Source organism: Lycorma delicatula, chromosome 1, assembly GCF_047948215.1.
Source record: "Lycorma delicatula isolate Av1 chromosome 1, ASM4794821v1, whole genome shotgun sequence".
Taxonomy (NCBI): domain Eukaryota; kingdom Metazoa; phylum Arthropoda; class Insecta; order Hemiptera; family Fulgoridae; genus Lycorma; species Lycorma delicatula.
Window position 1 is genome coordinate 345,815,348 of NC_134455.1, and position 20,006 is coordinate 345,835,353.

The window sequence follows — 20,006 nt, forward strand, 5'->3', positions numbered from 1 at the left end:
CAGACCATAGACTTACAACTAAGTTTCTACACGGTTCAGTCAATTTTAAGTGAAGATACCATTCGAGCTCCGCAAAATTGTTGTCAGACCAGCAGAAACAACACAGACTTGAAGAGTACCAAAAACTGATTAATCAGGCTGAAAGTGGCACAGATTTGTTAAATAGGTAATTACAGGTGACAAATCATGAATTTATGGGTTTACCCTCAAAACAAAGGCATAATCATCACAGTGGAAAGGTGCAAGTACACCACAACCAAAAAAGCGCAAAAAAGTTGAAAAAAGTGACAAAAATGTTGGTGGTTTTCTATTCCCTTGAATTACTCCCTGCAAACTTCTACTGTTTCCTAAATTGAAATTTTTGTTGAAAGGGAAAAGAGATTTGACTCAACTGAAGAAATCCAGGCAAATACAGAAAGAGTTCTTAACATCCTTAAGAAAGAAAATTTCCATGAGTGCTTCCAAAGGAGAAAAAACTGGAAGTCTGTGCATTCAGTCAGAAAGGATCTTTGAAGGAGATCCATCACAATAGCCTGTAAGTACTGCCATTTTGAAATTACAAGCTCAGTCTTAAAACTTTCCAATCCCACCTAATATCTAGATGTGCAGTGGTAATCCATTTTCATAAACTGCTTCAAAATCTGTATTAAACTATCTTTGTTAATAAAACATAAATTATATTTAATAGAAATTTAGAATTGTTCTAAACTAGATGAAAAATTTAATTACGTGAAAAATGTGTACAATTTTTTGAAAGCTAAAAAACAAAGCACAAAAACAAGTAATTTACCATCAAATAAATGAAACAAGCAATGATAAAACAGAACAGTGTTAGTTCTCTAAAAAAAAAGTGTTAGCACAATATTTAAATGAGCAGCTAATAGATAACTAATGAAAGAGAAATTAGAAAGCTATAAAAATACCAATAGCTGTTTATGCTGATATCATTTGTTAACCCAAAAAAAAGATAAACATACCAAGTATAATAGTCAAACACAGAAATACAGAGAAACTAACTGAAATGGAACAATTGATTAAGCATGCTTTCATATGCAAAATAAGTATATCCATAAAAAAGGTTATTTACAGCAAAGATAAAGTGATTATTAAATGCAAAAATAACAACGTTATGGTCAAGAGTTAAAAGAAATCATCAAACAAATTTATGAAATTTATAAACATGTAGAAATTAAAAAAAGTGAAAATGCCAAAAATTCAATCTGTGGAAATTGACAATGAATTTGAATCGAATGATAATAACAAGATGGTGAGAGACATCTGTGAAAGAAATACTCAATTCAGAATGAATTTATAAACATGGTATACATAATATCATAACAAGAAAATAAACACCTGGACTTTCATCCTTGAAACCAACGCAGAAGCTGATAATGAAGGAACACTGTATATTAGATACAAGTGATCAGTCTTTAGTTAATTTGAACACATGTTATAATTGTTGTAAATACAATCACATCCACAAAAAGTTGTATATCAGAGTATGCTGTAAATTTTTCAGTTATAATCATGTATATAAACATTAACCATTAAACAATGACAAACGTACCAGCAAATATTGTCGAAACAAATTAATCCAAATTGTATAATTTGCTCTATCTCAAACATGAAATACAAAACAAATTATACATAATTACAGCAGATACAAGAATTTAATAAGAACTCTTATTCTAATAAGAATTTTTTCCAGGGATTGAAACAAAATACTGATTATCACACAATCCCCCTCTTTTCTTGATAGAGTCAAATTCTAGTTACATTGTACAGCTGCATTCTGAAATTACTAAATGGAAAGTAATAAAAAATATAAATTCAAGGCTATTTCTGGATGGGCTAAAAGATTATAGAATTATAAAACAACTAAAGGTAGTTTGGATCAACATAAAAATTATCTAAAAAATGTTTAAAAAATATGTAAATATCCTTCCAGTTAAATATACACCTTCAGTTAGAATATACGTAGCTTGGACAAACATTCTGATGAACTGAAGATTATGTTATAAGAACAGAATAATTCCCCAAACGTTATTATTTCCTGTGAAACATTACAAGCATTACAGTAAGCGAAGCATCAATCAAAATGATGGTGTGGTTATGTATATATATATATATATATATAAATCGAAACATAAAGTAAACAACTTAAACAATGTTGAAATCAAAGTGTTGCATACTTAAATATATACGTCTAAAAATAAAAAAATAAACATAATAGCTATTTATAGATCTACCACAACAAACACTATGCATTTCATAAATGAACTAGTCAACGCTCTAAATATTCCTCATAAAAATGAAGATATCATATTATTACTAAAGACAAACATTCAAAATAATATTTCAGAGGAATATTTAAATCTCCTATATAAAAAAAGGCTTTATAAGTATGACCTTTGAGTCAACAAGAATTTCTGGTGATTCAGCTTCTTATCTAGACTTCTTTTACAGTTTCAATTCAGATGCACAAGGTCATAAAACTTACATTGTGGAATCTTAGATAATGGAACATTATCCGTGAAGGTACTCAGCTTCTTTAAAGAAAATTCAACTAGTAAAACAAAAATGAATTACAGGGCTCTAATTCATCATGCTAAAGAAGAATTATGAACAAATCGATTACTAAATACAAAATACAAGAAAAAATTGACAACAAAAAACAGATACTTTAGTAGATAAAAATAGTTATTTAGTTAAATAGTTATTCTCATAATGTTTTGAATAAATCCACGAAAACTATATCCGAAAAAATGAATACTAAGATAAACAAAAAAAAGAAGAGTGGATAACGACATGTTTGTTAAAATCAATTAAAGTTTAAATTATATAAAGATACCACAAAAACTAAAAATTATGCTATGTACCAAAAATGGAGAGTTATAGAAATTTAGGTGTTTAATTAACAAAGCTAAAAATAAATATAATAAAAATTATGTCATGAAAAATGTTAATAATGGTAAAAAATTATGGAGGATTGTTAACATGATCAAGACAAATATGAAAACTAAAAAAGACAAAATGAAATAATTCATGAAAACAAAAGGATAAAAAACTGAATAGTTGAATAACTAAATATAATAGCTGAATGTTTTTGTAACTTTTTCATAAATGTAGGAAGACACTTAGTTAATAAAATACCTCCCTGAAAATATAAATACAAGTACAGGAGGTACAGAATTCAATGTTTTTTGTACCCAAAAACTCTAAGAAAGTAGGAAAAATAATACAGCATCTCAACACACAAAAAGCTCCAGGAGCTGATGAAGTTACAAGCATACAAAAGGTTGGTAAATTTAATCTCCAAGCCTATTGCTGAATTAGTAAATGAAATATTCAAATCCAGATACTGCCAGAACACAAATTATCCTCATTCACAAAAATATAGATAGAAAAAATAGTCAACTACAAACCAATTTGATTATTATCCAGTATTAGTAAGGTATTTGAAGCTAGTCTCAAAGAAAGAATATTTTCATTTGTAAATAAACAGAGACTATTAGCAGACTATTTGGGTTCAGATAAAATAGATCTTCAAAAGTTATCCGAGGCAAAACTCACATAGATGATTTACAACTATTTTCATCCCAGTCGACCATGTATGTGTATATTTGTTGATTTGATGACTGCTTTTGATACTCTAGATCAGCATTTCTAAACTTGTGAGTCGTAGTGATATGAAAGGAGGGTTGCGAAATTAGCCTTCAACGTTACACATAAACAATAATAAAACCATTTTGAGAAAAAAAAAACATTTATCAAAAGCATTTTACTTACATTTTAAGTAATAAAACACGATTCCTATATTTAGTTTTTACTGTTGTAAACTTGTTTTAGTGAAACCAGTTCCACAGAGGTAAGCCATGGCAAAAGGGATTAATATTTTTAATGCTACTGTGGCTAAATTTCCATATTCACTTCTATGAGCAAGCCAAAACATACCTAAATCTTCAGATGTGAATTAAAGTTGTAACATTTTATCGGCAGATGTTTCTAAGAGTTGGCCATAAATCTCAAGTGTAACTTACAGCTGCAACAACGTTTTCACTAAATGGATTCCATACCAATCTCTTCAAGAAATCATTTTTATCTTATGGAAGTACTCTCCCAACTGAATTTTTAACTCGCACAAATGCATCTTTATACTATACAAACTGTGGTGAATAATAGTATTTTCATCCAAATTTTTCTCAATAAATCCATAAGTAAGTGGTAACATATCAAAATTTTTGCTTTGAAGGTGAGTAATCCAGATATCAAGCTTCGTAACAAAAGCATGAACTTATCTGTCATTAATAAAAATTTTTTATCACATCCTTATAAATTCACATTCAAGTCATTTAAATGGGAAAATACATCAGCTAAGAAAGTGAAAAACAACATACAGTCATTATTCTACATAAAAACATTGAATAGCATTTGCATATCCTGAAAAAATATTAATTCATCTCACAATTCCAATAACCGGGTTAATACTTTCTCCCATCATCGAAAAGAAGAGAATTTTTCTTTTAGCCCATTTCATCGCATAGTTTAGCTAACACCCTGTTCTGTAAGGGTTGCCTTTTAATGAAATTAACTATTTTGATTGCTTTCCAAAGAATACTTTTGGCATATTTTTTATGGACATGTCTGTGGAAGAAGCAGTGCATCCATTCCATCCTTGGTATAACACAATCTTTAAATTTTTTACTGTTATCCCCTTTGCACCATCACTACTACTGCAATATATTTTGTCCAATCTAAATTACAGTTTTTAGCAGCTTCATAAAAGACATTGATTTGCAAAACCAACTAATTTTTTTTGATTGATCTGTCCTATTACATTCATAAGAACTGAGAAATGTTTGCGATATATGTTGATTCATCAATTTGAATACTAAAAATTCACTTTCTTGAACATCATCATCAACATTGGCAGCCATGTCATCGATTCGCCTTGATACTGTATCGTTTGAAAGCAAATCTTTTTTTCTCAATTTTATTGCTTATTCCATGCTTACTAAAATACTGACATATCAATTGCAGCAGGCAATATAAGGTTTTCTGTGGTTGTTCAGGTTAGGAAATTTTAGTTACTCTGAATGTTACAAGATACAATGCTTAAAGTGTAATTTTATCAATATGGCTTGAAAGTAATTTAAAAAAAAAATGGAAATCCCTAATACACATTTATTAAATTCACTTTGGACTTGTAAACTCAATAATACAATCAGGAATAGTTGCTTGGGGTGGAACTAGAGGAAACTCTATGAAGATGTTAAATATGTAATTTCATAATCAAAGATTCCCCACTTAAGAATTTTATCGATCAGCTCAATTATATGGTACTAGAAAAATATTTTGCAACATCACAGTCAAAACTTTAATCAAAAATAAACAGAAAATAGAAATCATATATCACAGACATGTCTAAGGTCTAACAATCAATACCTGAAACTGGAAAGAGAAGCAATATTCAAATGCATGTAAGCTTAAACTATATAGATCAGTTAATAGCAAGAATAAGGAAAAAATTTAACAAAAAAGAAATACAAAAATAAATAAATAAAGTATTAAAAAAAGTACCAAAAAACTAACAGAAATAATAGTAATAACAAATAAAGTACCACAAAGTACCAGACAAATAACCACATAATAAAACACCTAAACGCTCTGGTTCCAAAAGCTAGAAGTAGGATGGATCAAAGAAATTAGAGAAGATATGAAAGAATTGGGAATTTCCCTGACTGACCTACAGAATAAAACTGGAAAATTTACAAAGCTAAAAGATAAAAGCATTAGATTTAAACAAAAGATAGACAAACGACAAAATACAACGAAGAGGGTGTTTACGGATGAAGAAAAGAAAGCAAGATCTGAACGGATGAAGAAATACTGGGCAGCTCGAAAGAGTAAAATAACACGCTTTTCTCAGAAAAGATCCAACTAAAATTGACTTAAGTGGTCCCATGTTGGCCGTAAAAGCATAATAATAATAATAATAATAAAAACACCTAAACATAATGATTCATCTGATTTATATAATCTGAGTGGTATTTATAAAATTGAATGTAATGATTTGACCATATTTATATAGGAAAGACCACTTACTATATTCTTTAAGGCTATATTCTTGGAACATTTTAGTAATTATAAAAAAGGTAAATTGGGTTCTGTAGTATATATAATCTGATTAAGAGTAAATATACAATATCCGGATAAATTTAAAAATACTGAAAATTAAGAAATATAATATGAATACAAATAGTAAGGGATTATACATTTTAGAAAGATACTATATATATATATATATATATTAACATAAAAATAAATTTGATATGATCAACTTACATACAGAATATGAGGATGACAGTACTTTGAAACCTGCAGTAAACGGCACCACCATCTATTTTGATAGTGATGTATAATTTAATACATGTCAATCAGTACAGTAAAATAAATTCAGCTAAATGGACAACATGCATAATTGCTTTACTTAAAAGTTATTTTCATTAGACTTCAATTTGAATTTTTGATTTTTAATTTTAATTTGATTTTATGCCTTATGTTACATTTTTACATAAGTAAACATTTTTACAATTTAATTTTTAATGTTAATTTTAATTAATTTTTCATATTTTTAAATATTGTTTTAATTTTTAATTTAATTGAATAAAAGTTAAAAATAAAAGATTGAAGGTTTTAAATTTTAAATAATATAAATAAATCCAGGATATGTTATTATATTTTATGAAGTTTATAATGTAATTTGAGATGAATGTATGAATTTAAAATGCAGTTGATGATACGAATAAATTGCGAAAACGCTCCTGCATATATAGTGGAATAAGGTAAGTCATCCTACTTTATTTATTCTGTACTCTGGTTGATCTAATGAAATAAATAAAATATTATATATATACATACATACATATACATAATTTTTATAAACAGTAAATTTTGTTTAGTTTTATGACCTAACTGAAGGTTAAAAGCATGTAAAATTTTATTTAAAATAAGAATTTATTGTTTATGGTATTTAAGATAAAAAGCATGTAAAAATAGTACCTTTTGGCTGACTTGTGGTTCCTGATGTGTAAACAATCATAGCATTATTTTCTCTGTAGAATTTTGCAGGTAATTTAATTTTAACTGGATCAGTCTTTTTTTCATTATTTAATAAAACATCTGAATCGGTGATACTATCAGCTGCATAAGTAACTGGTGAAATAATTCCGTTACTCATATCAGATGAACCTAATATTTTACTTCTTGTAGCATCAACATTAACTCCACACTCTGTAGATCTTGCTTGATTACTAAAATAAATACAGATTAAACACTTAAGCATTGATTATGTAATAACCATGAAGATAGAATACTACATACAGAATTCTAGGTTCCTATAAAAAATATACATCTTTCAACTTTTACTGCACACAAACAGATAAAATAAAAATATTTCTTTAAAAACACGATAGAAACTTTCATCTCTTGAAAATCAAGTAATGCCTCCCTTTTTATAAAAACAAAATTCTACTAAATTTAATACGCTTAAAAATAAGAAAAAATTGTTTGATTTGTTACAAATGATTTTAAATCAGATTTGAAATAATAAAATGACAAAAGAAAAAATGATAAATCGATTGATAGATTATCTTCTATAAATATTCTAAACTTATGAAAAACAAGCCACATCAACTACCAGTTGACCACACAGTTTTATATAATTTTATAGAATATGGGTAAAGGTAACATATAGACAGCATTATTATTATTATTATTATTATTATTATTATAATATCATATTATTTTGTTGGCACATATTAGACAAATTGAAACTTTTACTCTATGAATAACAGACACTAAACCTAACAGTTATAACTCCTTAAAAGTAAAATTACATTCTCTCTACACTAATGAAAATAAATTTAATACCAATATTCAAAAGGTAATTTTGATCATATCTAGGTGCATGATTCTCATCCATGAATAATTAATTAGATATATGCATTCTTATCTCTACTCTAATGATATGTATTTATCCAAGTAATAGACAGTTTGGTTACACCCAATCAGAACACAGTTTCATGGTAAAACAGCTGCAGATATGCACAAAATATTACCGCAACCATTTGATAACGACGCTATAGGCCAAACACAGATGACTGTATGTAATAAATATTTAAAACTGGTTGAACATCTCTTGATGATGAATGTTAAGGACGACCAACTACTGGAATTATACCAGAAAATGTCACTGTTGTTCAGTATGCAATCAAGAAAGGATATAGGCATATCATTAACAACATCTGTAACATAATGGATTATCATATGGCACCTGTATGTGTATTTTGTCACAAGAATTAAACATAGGAAGGATTGCTGCTAAGTTTGTGCTTTAACTGACAAGTGATGAACAGAAAGAGCATCATATATCTACAGTGAAGTGAGATAACCGTTTTGAAATTACCTACATTTGCTTTCTATGATTATCACAGGTGATATGAGATGATTTTTTTTTTAGGGCGAAAAACGGTTGAACGTTATCATCGCCCAGATTTTCATTTTATTTATTTTTTTTTAAATAAATAAATAAAAGTAATTAAAGATAAAATTAAAACTACCATCACAGGAAACAAAATCCAGAATGGGTGTAAAAGGCCCATTCTTGGATAACAAAAACACTAAAAAAAAAACATGTAACTTAAAACTACGTTAAAAACTAACATATTAAAAATAAATTAAACTTAAAACTAAAAAAGGAGATAAAACTTAAAACTATTATGTTTAAAGTCTTACAACAAATATCACAAAAATCTTACAACTGATATCACAGACGAATTTGTAAAACATAAAAAAAATATGAATATATATATATATATAAAATTTGACAAATCCCGACAGGGAGTGTATAAGGCTCGCTACTCGGATAACAAAAACAATACATAGGACTAAAGTAATTAAATTTTTATGTTATGTTAAATTTTTTGTATTAACCCTATACTACGCAAAAACAGAAACATCCGGTTTAAAACCTCTTTTTCATTACACAAGATACCACGGATGTTTCTGGGTAGTTTAAATTTACGACGCAATGCCGCATAACATATGCAGTCCATCAGTATGTGGCGAACAGTCACGCGGCTGTTGCATCGTGAGCATAGAGGTGCTTGTCCTCTTGTCAACAGGTACTCGTGTGTGACCCTCGTGTGTCCTATCTGCAATTGACAGAGAACTACTTCCTCATGCCGGGGTTTTCTGGATGAGGAGCCCCATGGTAACACAGAATCTTTAATCTGATGGAGTTTATTATCAACGGTAGCTGTCCAGTTACCTTGCCACCTTGCTCTTAGTGATTGTTTTACATAGTTAATAAAATCAGAAGTAGCAACTCGGGTGGTGAAAGGAGGCTGGTTACATGCTTCTTTGGCAGCGGAATCTGCATGTTCATTACCTGGAATCCCTACGTGGCTAGGGACCCAGCAAAAACTTACTTCTGTGTTGCGATTATTCAACTCAGCGATTGCGTTGTAAATTTCAATGACGATAGGATGTTTGGAATAAAAGTTTTTTAAGGCTTGGAGAGCACTACACGAGTCACTGCAAATAAGAATTTTTCTATATTTTGGGTTAATGATGTTTAGAGCCTTATTTATAGCGTATAGTTCAGCGGTAAACACACTCGTAATACCAGGTAGACCAAACATATAAGTTCTTTCATTGATAACAAATGCACAGCCAACTGTATCGTTTTGTTTCGATCCATCAGTGTATACAACCGCGTCTGGTTTCATCTTGGAGAGAACACACTGAAACATTTGCTGGAAAACAATATGTAGTTTTGATTGTTTATTGTGTGTCGTAAGGTCAAAAGTAAAATTTATAAGGTTTATTCTCCACGGAGGATATGTCGGATATGAACACCTACAGGTGCAGTACGACATGGATGATACTTTCCTAGATTAGGATTTCTAAAGACTGAGTCAAGAGCCAGGTGATTTGGCTGTCCTCTGAGACGAGCAAAATAACATAATAAAAGCTGGTCTCATCTATCCCAAAGTGATGGTTCACCACAGTCTATAAGTAAGCTTGCGACAGGACTTGATCTAAATGCGCCTGTGGCAAGCCGAAGGAAAGCATGATGTACACTATCCAGCATTTTAAGCACGGTTTGACGAGCTGAAGAGTAGGTGACACAACCATGATCTAAACGGGAGCGAACAATGGAATAGTAGAAACGTATCATACATGACCTATCGGCTTCCCAGTTGGTGTTAGCAAGGACTCGCATCATATCTAGTAGTTTGGAACATTTTGTTTTCAATTCTTTTAAATGTTTGACCCAAGTAAGACGGCTATCAAAAAATAAACCTAAAAACTTGACTTAGTAGAGATGGAGATAGTAGTAATCTCTCCGTTCAGAAAAACTTGCGGAATAGAAGGGTTTCGTAGCCGAGAAAAAACTACACAATTTGTTTTTTCGGCTGAAAATGTGAAACCAGTAATCCTGGACCAAGCTTCAAGGTGAGATATAGTGTTCTGCAGTAGTCTCTCTGCTGTGGGTGTTGAACAGCTTGCAATGTAAATAGCAAAATCATCAGCAAATAGAGAACACAGGTGATATAAATTGGATTTAAGAATATGACACTGAAATTAATCAGCAATCGTTCGGGGTAGAATCCTCATTTACCTTGGCCAAAGAAAACCTATCAAGTCAAAAGCAACATCATATCATTTATATGCTACATCGATACTAATGGAATTATCCATAAGGAGTTTGTACCTCCTGGTGAGTTAATGAAGAAATCGATCACCTGTCCTATGACAGCTAAGGCAGAATATGAGGAAATATCTAAAGAAATGATTCACGTATAACCGGATCCTTCATCATGACAAGGCCACACATAGTTTTCATTGTTCAGCAGTTTATGGTGAAAAAGAACACTACAAATTCTCAATCACCATACTCAACTGACCTGACTCCATCCAATTTCTTTCGTTTTCCAAAGTTGAAGGGACAAAGATTTGACATAATAGAGGGGATTCAAGTAGAATAATAACAGTGCTGTACACACTTGCCAAAAAAACTTTCAGGAGGATGTGTTTCATCTGTGCCACAAGTGCTGGAATCAATGTCTGAGCTCCCATTTTGAAGATAATGGTGTTGGCAAGAATCTGATATGAAAGCACCATACTAGAAAGAAATTGTACCTGACTGTAAAGCAATAAGTTACGGTACGTTATTAAAGAATAATAAGCTAGTAAAAGAAAACCACACAGCATATTTTCAAACAAAAATTCATAGTCGTTTGAAAAAGAAAATCATTACAGTTTAATGTTCATAACAGTATTTGTTCAAAAATACAAAATTATATAAACAATAAATTTTACTTGGAAGAGAACCTAAACATTGCTGTTTAATTTGCAAGCAGAATGCAACTCATATTTCACTAAATTGCAATTGTAATTAACAAATTAAAAGAATAATAATGAATAATTGATCAATAACCATTAAAATATCAGCATAACAGACAGTTATAAGACTTACACATTTAAACTGATTAATACAATTATAAACTATTAAAGATCTACATATTTAGATACCTTATGCTGTTATCTAAAACAATAAATGGACGTCCTGTTTTAAGATTAACTTCATGAATAATATTTTCATACTCTGGTGTAGTCACCAAAAGATCAGCATCTGAATCTCGTACAAAGTACTCTAGCATATTACAAGGATGAAGTGGGCTCAATGGCACAGCTGCAACAACATTGAACAGCTCAGTAGAAAGAAACAATACAAAACAAAAATAATTTTATTAAATTATTGTAACTGGAAATTATATCTCCTCAGAGAATTAAATCATCCTTTATCATACAAAATAAATACATATTAATTTATAGCCAAAATGGATATAAAATTATTTTTACACAGAGTATGAGGGTTGTTCGGAAAGTTTTTGGCTAGACAAAGAAAACACAAGATTTTTCAGAATTTTTTGGGTACACAGACCAGCATTAATGACAACATTCAGGCCATTCATAATCTTGTGGAAGGTGACTGCTGCTGAAGTGTGCGTAAAAAAATTTTGTACGCACACAAAATTTTGTCAGACACTATTGGACACAGCAAAGTGTCGGCAAGGTGGATTCCATTTCTTCTTATTGAGGCACAAAGAAATGTCTGGAAAAACACCTGTCTAATATTTATTTAATTTTATCTAATATAAATAAAACAATTTTTTTTTGTGGGAAAAAACATTTTTGTGTTACTATTGTGTAGACAACAAAAATGTGAAGAAGACCAACAAAATTAAAATTGAAATTGTAAATAAGAAATTTAAAAACAAAGTTAAAACTCAAACAAAAATACTAAAAACAAAGACAAATAAACTTAAAAGTTAAATATAAAAACATACAACTATCGTACAAAAAAGAAAATGTCAATACATTTAAAACGTAAATACGGTATATAAAACGTTAATACATTGGAGAAATAAAAATACCTGGTCCAAAATGTCTTTATTATTTAAAGATATAAAATTTAAATTTATGACATGAGCCCACATAATGTATGCAATCCACAAGGATGTGGCACACAGTCAGGCAGCATTTGTATCGTTAACTAAATAAACAAATTCTGGTTTATATTATTTAAATGACGCTTGCAGATCAGTTCATCAGTAAAACAACTTAAGAAAAGATTACTAATCAGAGTGAACAAACAGATTGAGTTCTATTTAGCAGAAAATTGTCTTTTTCTAGTACTTATTGAATTAAAAATTGCTCATCTTTTTTTTATTTATTACTTGAAGTAATTGAAGATAAAATTTGTTTCAACTATGCTAATTACCAAATGACTTCAACATAATTACCAAAGACTTCATGGCAGATTTGTTACATTTAGTACAACAAAGTGATACAAAATATTTTTTTAAATACCTTAGTTTTAATAGGTCAGTGGTGAGGTCGCCCCCAATTGACATATTTTGTAGCTCCATCCTGCTGGAATAACGCATTTTGAAAATCGATTCCCCGGTTTCGTAACTCAGGGATGAATAACGCATTTTGAAAATCGATTCCCCGGTTTTGTAACTCAGGGATGAAAAACGTATTCAACATTGCAATGTAACGATCAGCTGTTACAGTTACGGCAGCGTCATTTTCTTCAAAAAAAATATGGTCCAATAACACCAACCTTTCCTATTGCACATCGGACACAGACCTTTGGGCTATGAAGTGGTCTCGCGTGAAGCTGATGTGGGTTTCTTTCTGCCCAATACCGGCAATTCTGTTTGTTGACGAAGCCATTCAGATGAAAATGGGCTTCGTCACTCATTAACAATAACAAATTTTCATTTTCTTCAAAAATAGTAAGCGTTTGTCGACAAAATTGTAATCGCTGCGTGAAATCTTGCTCGTTTAACTGCTGCACGACGGCTATCTTGTAAGGATGGAAATGCAGGTCTGTATGCAGAATTCGTCTTACCGTACTTGTGCTCATTTGAAGCATTGCTGAATGCCTCTGAACAGAGTGGCGTGGGCTTCTGACTATGGCTTCCCTTACTCGTTCGATGTTCTCCGGAGTGCTAGCAGTTCGTCGGGGACCCGGTGGTTTTTTCTTCAATATTAAACCACTTGTTTGAAGGTTGTTTACCTCTCGCAATATTGTGTTACGAGAAGGGACACTTGCATTACGATGGATATTAAACTGACGGCGGAAATCTCGCTGAACAGCAGTTACGGATTCGTCATTTCGCACAAAACTGTCATCCGCGTACAGGCGTTGGTCTAGTACCCACGACTCCATCTCAACAACTAAAATGTAAATGCAATGAACAAAGGAAACGTCAGACACCAGCCACGTGCCCCTCCCACCACGAACACCTGAGTACAACCCACTTCAAAAACATCCGGTTCCCGTGGAACCGGATGGAGGCTAAAACAGCCTCTAAGTGGTGTGATTGTTCGATCTTGACTGGTTGTAAATTGGAAGTAGTCACCTTGGCTTCAGTTGTGAGCCTTTGAATGTGGCAGGTGGATGCTAGTTTTAGTGCTCTGTGTACGGTGTGTTGATTTTGTGTGTTTAAAAATGGATATTACTCTGAGGAAGCTCTAAAAGTTATTGCTCTTAAAGATCACACGTCTATGACAGTAAGAGATATCGCTTCTGCAGTCTGTAGAGGAAAATCAAGTGTATCAAAAATTCTGACAATATTCAAAGAATCTGAATCATAGTCTCCAAAAAGGAGAAGAAAGCTATTCCAAAAACTGATAAAATTCTAATGAGAACTAGTAAAATCAATACAAGGAAAACAAGCTCAGACCTTAAAAGAGATTTATTGGCAACTGGTTTCAACTGTACGCCATAGGCTTCTGAAAGCTGGCCGGAAGGCAACGAAAAAAAATCAATTTTTAACTCCTAAAATGAAGAAAAAATATTTAGCATGGGTCCAAAATTATAAATCATGAATTGCTGATGACTGGAAGATGGTAGTTTTTAGTGATGAAACTCATTTATTTAGGATTACAAAGCAAATAACATGAGATGAGACCTTTGAGACATGAGCACGTACAACAAACTGTAGAAAACCCTCTGAAACATGTTTTGGGGATTTTTCATGACAAATGGCACTGGGGGTTTAGTTCCAGTTCAAGGTATGATTAATTCAACCAAGTTTATAGAAATATTATGACATAGGATTGTTCCATTCATGCAAACGTTTGATGGAACATTTCAACATGACCCATGTCATAATTCAAAATTGATAAGACTTTCATGCTGGAAAATTTAATTAATGGGTTTGATTAGCCTGGAAATTCACCAGAATTAAATCCCATTGAGAACTTCTGGAATATTTTGAAGAGAATTTAGGTAGAATGGACTGTACAACAAAAGAATGCATGATAACTGATACTATAAAAGTGTGGTTTCACGATGATGAAGGAAAGATATGGCACTAATTTAAAAGTCAATGCCAAAACATTTTCAAGAGGTAATTTCTGTTAAGGAGGGCATACTTCATACAAATACATGTATTTTATCAGTGTATATAAAAGCACAGAATGAGTAAAAGCAAATTTTTTTCAAAAAGGGTGATTTACTGTATGGCTTAAGCCTGGCGGCAGAATTTCTTGAAGAAGCTAGTGAAACTCTATGAAAGACAGCTACTTAAGAAAGTTGAAGGCAGCTAGGTAGAAAGGTAAATGAATGTAATTTTATTTATAAATAAAACTTAGTAATAATGTTTGTTCAAATTTTTCAGTTTTGTTTTTATTTTAAAGTGGATCTTACTTTAAAAATACGCTTAGTGTAATATATATTTTGTGATGAAGGATGATTTGATTCTCTATGGATAATCTATATTATTTGTTGGTTTTCTAAAACATTTACTGATCAATTATCAGTTATAGTCTACAATAAATTCTACTGTAATTTTAATTTTCTTTGTTATATGAAGGAGCTATTTAAAATTAATGTTAATTTTTTACACAATAAGATTAAATATTATCTGTATAATTTTATATTCTTAAAAGGACATTATGTGTATGAGCTAAACCTATACTTATATTTCTAAAAATTCTGTATAAAAATGTCAGACATAATATTAGCTAATAGGATGTATACTGGTAAACCATCATTCTTTATACAAAGTATATAATTGAATTAAATAATTTTGTTTAATATTTTACAAATTATTATAATTAAATTAGTTTTTGTTTCATTTTAATTTTATGAAAAGTTATTTTTTTATTATGTTCACAGATAATTTAAATTTATATCCATTTTAAATTTATATAAAATGTAAATTATAGTAATTTTCATGTTACTCTATTTTATCTAATATTTTAGAAATAAGATATTAAAAAAGGTATCATTATTTTTTTTTTGTATTAGGTATCATTTTGAAAGTTATAAGTGGTCTGAATTAGATTCCATGTTTAGATACAAACACATACTTATGAATGACGTGTAAGTTTTTAAATGTGATAAAGAGTTTTTACATTTAATAATAGTAATGCAGGAAATGAAAAACAAAGCTCATGATGAACAATGCATCTGCCAGCTACCAAACAAAATAATGAGAAAAAATTAAAGGTAAATAAATGGACAGAACATTAAATTTAGTAAATATGAGGCACACCCAAAATATAAATGATCATAATACACACAAATCGGAACAAACCAAGTTACTAGGGTCATTCAGAATGTTCTTGGCCTGACACACAGATGCCATAAGTATGACCAAATGACTATTATATTTGTCAAGAATGATACTTTACATAGCATGTTACAAAGTTTCAGATGCGTATATTTAGTTACTTGTTTATAATGATCAAGTAAAGCAAACAATTTTTAATATTTTTTTGAAAAATTGATAACATTCAAGTTTGAACTGTTAGTTTAACTCTGATGAACATACAAAAAAAAGTTGGATCCCTTTCTTTCAACAGTAAAAAAAATGGGGTGCTGAATTTAAACATGGTCAAACATCCATTCAAGATGATGACACTTTGAACACCGTAAAACCTCTAAAACAGATGAAAGCGACACAAAAATCCACAATTACTCTATTACATGATCACCAAATGAAGGTACGCAAGCTTGCCGACATCGTAAACATCTCAATAAACCATATCTACTACATTTTACAAGACGTTTGGAGTATGAAAGTTTTCTGCTCAATGGGTTTTTGCTAATAATCAACCAAAAACAAACTTGACTGAAAATTTCTCAAGGGTGTTAATTAAACATGATACTGCTCTGTTTTTTCAATGTTTTATAACAGTAGATGAAACTTGTATTAACGCATGCCAGGGACCAAGCAGTAGTGAAAGTAGGTGAAAGTGCACCAAACAATGCGAAAATTGTTTCATCAGCAGGAAAAGTCATTGTAATGATTTTTTGGGGATTCTCATGGTTTAGTACTCATAGACTACCTGGCAAAAGGTAGACCATCACCAGGGACTATTACACTCCATTAAAGGCTAAAAACCAATTAAAAGGTGCTATTTTCAGGGTAATCATCCTTAATTTTCCAGAAAGTAAGCACTCTTTCACCATGATAATGCACTCCCACACAAATCTCAGGTTGTTGCAATTATACTGAGAGTATTAAAAAGTTGGAGACTCATTGGTCTAAATCTATCGAACTGCAAGAGACTAAGTAAAAAAGTAAAAATAAAAATTTCCAAATAATCTTGTGTTTTCTTTGTCAGGCTGAGAACTTTTCGAATGGCCTTCATACATGGGACTGACATCTTCCACATGTACAATAATAAAAAATCTAAACAATCTAGTAAAAAAAATTTACTCACCAATATTCCCAGCTAACCAGCAAGCCCACTGTACAAGAATATATGATGCATCATTTGCACAAAGAAATGCAATTCTCTGTTGCCGCTGATCCCCAATTTTCTTCTCAAACTGGTTAGCCAGCACATTACTGGCAGTGAGAAGACGCCCATATGTGTACTGTCCATGCCTATCTTTCAAAGCAATTTTATCTTTAAAATCCAAAGCGGTATGAAAAGAAGGCGTCGCTAAAGTGTTCACTGCCTTAGCTGTTCCTCTGACTAGATAACCATTCCTACCATGTTTCTTAAATATAATCTGCTGGATATGATAAGAATGCTGACACCTCTGAGAGAGAAAAAAAACTGTAGGTCGGTATGAAGATGGCAGCATCGTCTACAAGAACAGACTGGATCATCAGATAAATTTGTAATATCTGAAACAAAAAACATAATGCAAAAATATTAATTTGCATTGTTTATATGTATACAAGAAAAAGGTTTGGCGAGTACATAAATGATCTTTTTCAATTTTTAATTTACTAATATTTTCAAATGAATCCAGACTTGTATTATTACAATAAAACTTTAAAGTAGGACATAAGAAATGATCCATAGAGTAGAACCCACCAAAGCAACATTTCAGAAAACACAACAGCAATATGGTAAACTACAATGATTCATTTTCTTGTGTGATTCAGTGTCATGTCTGTATCTGAGAATGTTGTTACCCTCATAGTGATGATGGTTTGACATATTTACAATTGGATAGAACCTTGTAATCAGATACATTAGACAAATTACTTTCCATCTTTTCAATAACCTCAGTATAATGCAATGTTTTCTACTACTTCTGTTATTCAAACAGAAAAACTTCAAAGTGGTTCTTAAATAATAAATAAGTACAAAAAAGTCTCAAGAAAAGCTAACTTGTTTAATTTATTAAGCCAAAAATATTTGGTAATTATTACACTCATAAAAAATACAAACTAATAAAAGCACATGAACTGGAAAGAAGAATAATGCTGACAATGCTTCACAATAGTGAATTTTAAAATCATACAAAGAATTCTTCTCGTAAAATGCCAAATAGATCTTATCATTCTTAATGGTTAGAAAAAACAACAATTAAGCAATTTCATATTAAACTGAAAATAACAGAATTTTCATTAGCTAGTTTTTTTCTTATCAGCATTTAGAAAACTCAGTTGACAGGCAAGACATGAATGTATTACCCAAACTAGTAACTAGATTACTACCTAAGAATTCCACAGAGTTTTTAACTAACTGCCACATGATTTCTTACGTTGTAATGAGATCTTTTTTTAGTTTTCTCTACAATTTACAGTATCAACAAAAGCATTTTATTATGAAAAATAATTAAATATGTCTTAAAGCAACATAAAAGCTCAAAGCCAAAAATATTAACAACTAATCAATTCAGATTATCATATTAAAAAATTCTGTTATTGCATAACAAATTGAAATTTATAACAACTTCGAAGAATACCTTAAATTTCAACAAAACTTAAGATCCTTTATTAATTCAAGGCCTTGATTACAGGCATACATGACCTTTTGTAATATGCTGATCAAGGCTGATCAGGATTTGAGCTAAAGAGACCCTCCAGACGAAAGGCACAGATGGTGGCACTTTTATATATATATATATATATATATATGTGTGTGTGTGTGTGTGTAGGATATCCATTTTAACATTATTATATTAGGATAATCTTTGCAATGTAATGATTAAACCTTTTCTAAGGCTTTAATTACAAATGATTTTTTTTTTTTTTTAATTTTAAACCAACCTAAGAATTTATTTGAGAATGAAAGATTGAAACTTTATCTCAATGAGATAACCATTCATAATTATTATTAAACATCAAAACATTCGAAAAAATATTAATCGATAGTAAAAAACTAAAGCAGCTATCTTCAAAATATTCAATACCAAGAATAGTAGTTGGTTGGCACCGTAAATACGTTCAAAGACAAACAATGCTAAATTTTAAACTAAAAATAAAATAAATACAAAATTCAAATATTTAAATACGCATTTAATACGGCTAAGCCTCTTCCAATACCCGCAAGTAAAACTACAAGTAAAATATCATTAAATAAGTAATGCCACAGAAAAAACGAAAACAAACATTTAACCTTAAAATCAGTTCATATTTAAATTGAAATTCACTTGATAAGAGACTTAAATAAAATTGAAAACTCCGCAGTTAACCGATACTGTATCTCACGATTCAGTAGTTCAATTTTTATAACCTAAAAATTAACCAAGAGCAACAAGATTACTAAACAGTTACTAAATAACTTTATAATGTCTCCATCACGAAACTCTTTGTTTATTCTATTAACCTACCTCTTTCACTATAATTCTAAATCGTTCAAATTAAAAACATTAAAATTACATTAATATCAACTTTAAACACGACCACAAATGTCAAACGCAACAAATACACGTTCGGCAACTTTCAAAAACCGTTTGGCAAACTTTTCATTTGCAAATTTATAATATTAAATACATAAATAAATTAGATAAATAATACAAAGGCATAAACAAAAAAGGTATATTTATTAATATTTTCATACAAACGGGTGATGTAAGTTTCTCTTTTAATTGTAATGGTTTTTAATATATATTTTTTCTGAGATAGAATTCGACAAATATGAAATTATTTACCATATGATCATAC

At 30.3% G+C, this 20,006-nt stretch overlaps 1 protein-coding gene across 3 annotated transcripts in view; it reads right to left on the bottom strand.

Annotated features, from left to right (window-relative positions):
- The window catches only part of Acsf3 (Acyl-CoA synthetase family member 3), a 57,499-nt gene extending 37,694 nt beyond the window's left edge, over positions 1-19,805 (bottom strand). The window contains exons 1-4 of one of the 3 annotated variants that reach the window (XM_075382426.1): positions 19,673-19,805; positions 17,320-17,732; positions 11,602-11,761; positions 7,063-7,313 (exon numbers count right to left, since the gene is read on the bottom strand). In XM_075382426.1, coding sequence (XP_075238541.1) covers positions 7,063-7,313; positions 11,602-11,761; positions 17,320-17,689 — 781 coding nt within the window. In that variant the 5' untranslated portion in view covers positions 17,690-17,732; positions 19,673-19,805. Of the gene's footprint in view, positions 1-7,062; positions 7,314-11,601; positions 11,762-17,319; positions 17,733-19,252; positions 19,396-19,458; positions 19,581-19,672 lie in introns of those variants that run through there. The other 2 variants (XM_075382427.1, XM_075382428.1) reach the window with 2 other exon arrangements.
- Positions 19,806-20,006: the final 201 nt, after the last annotated feature.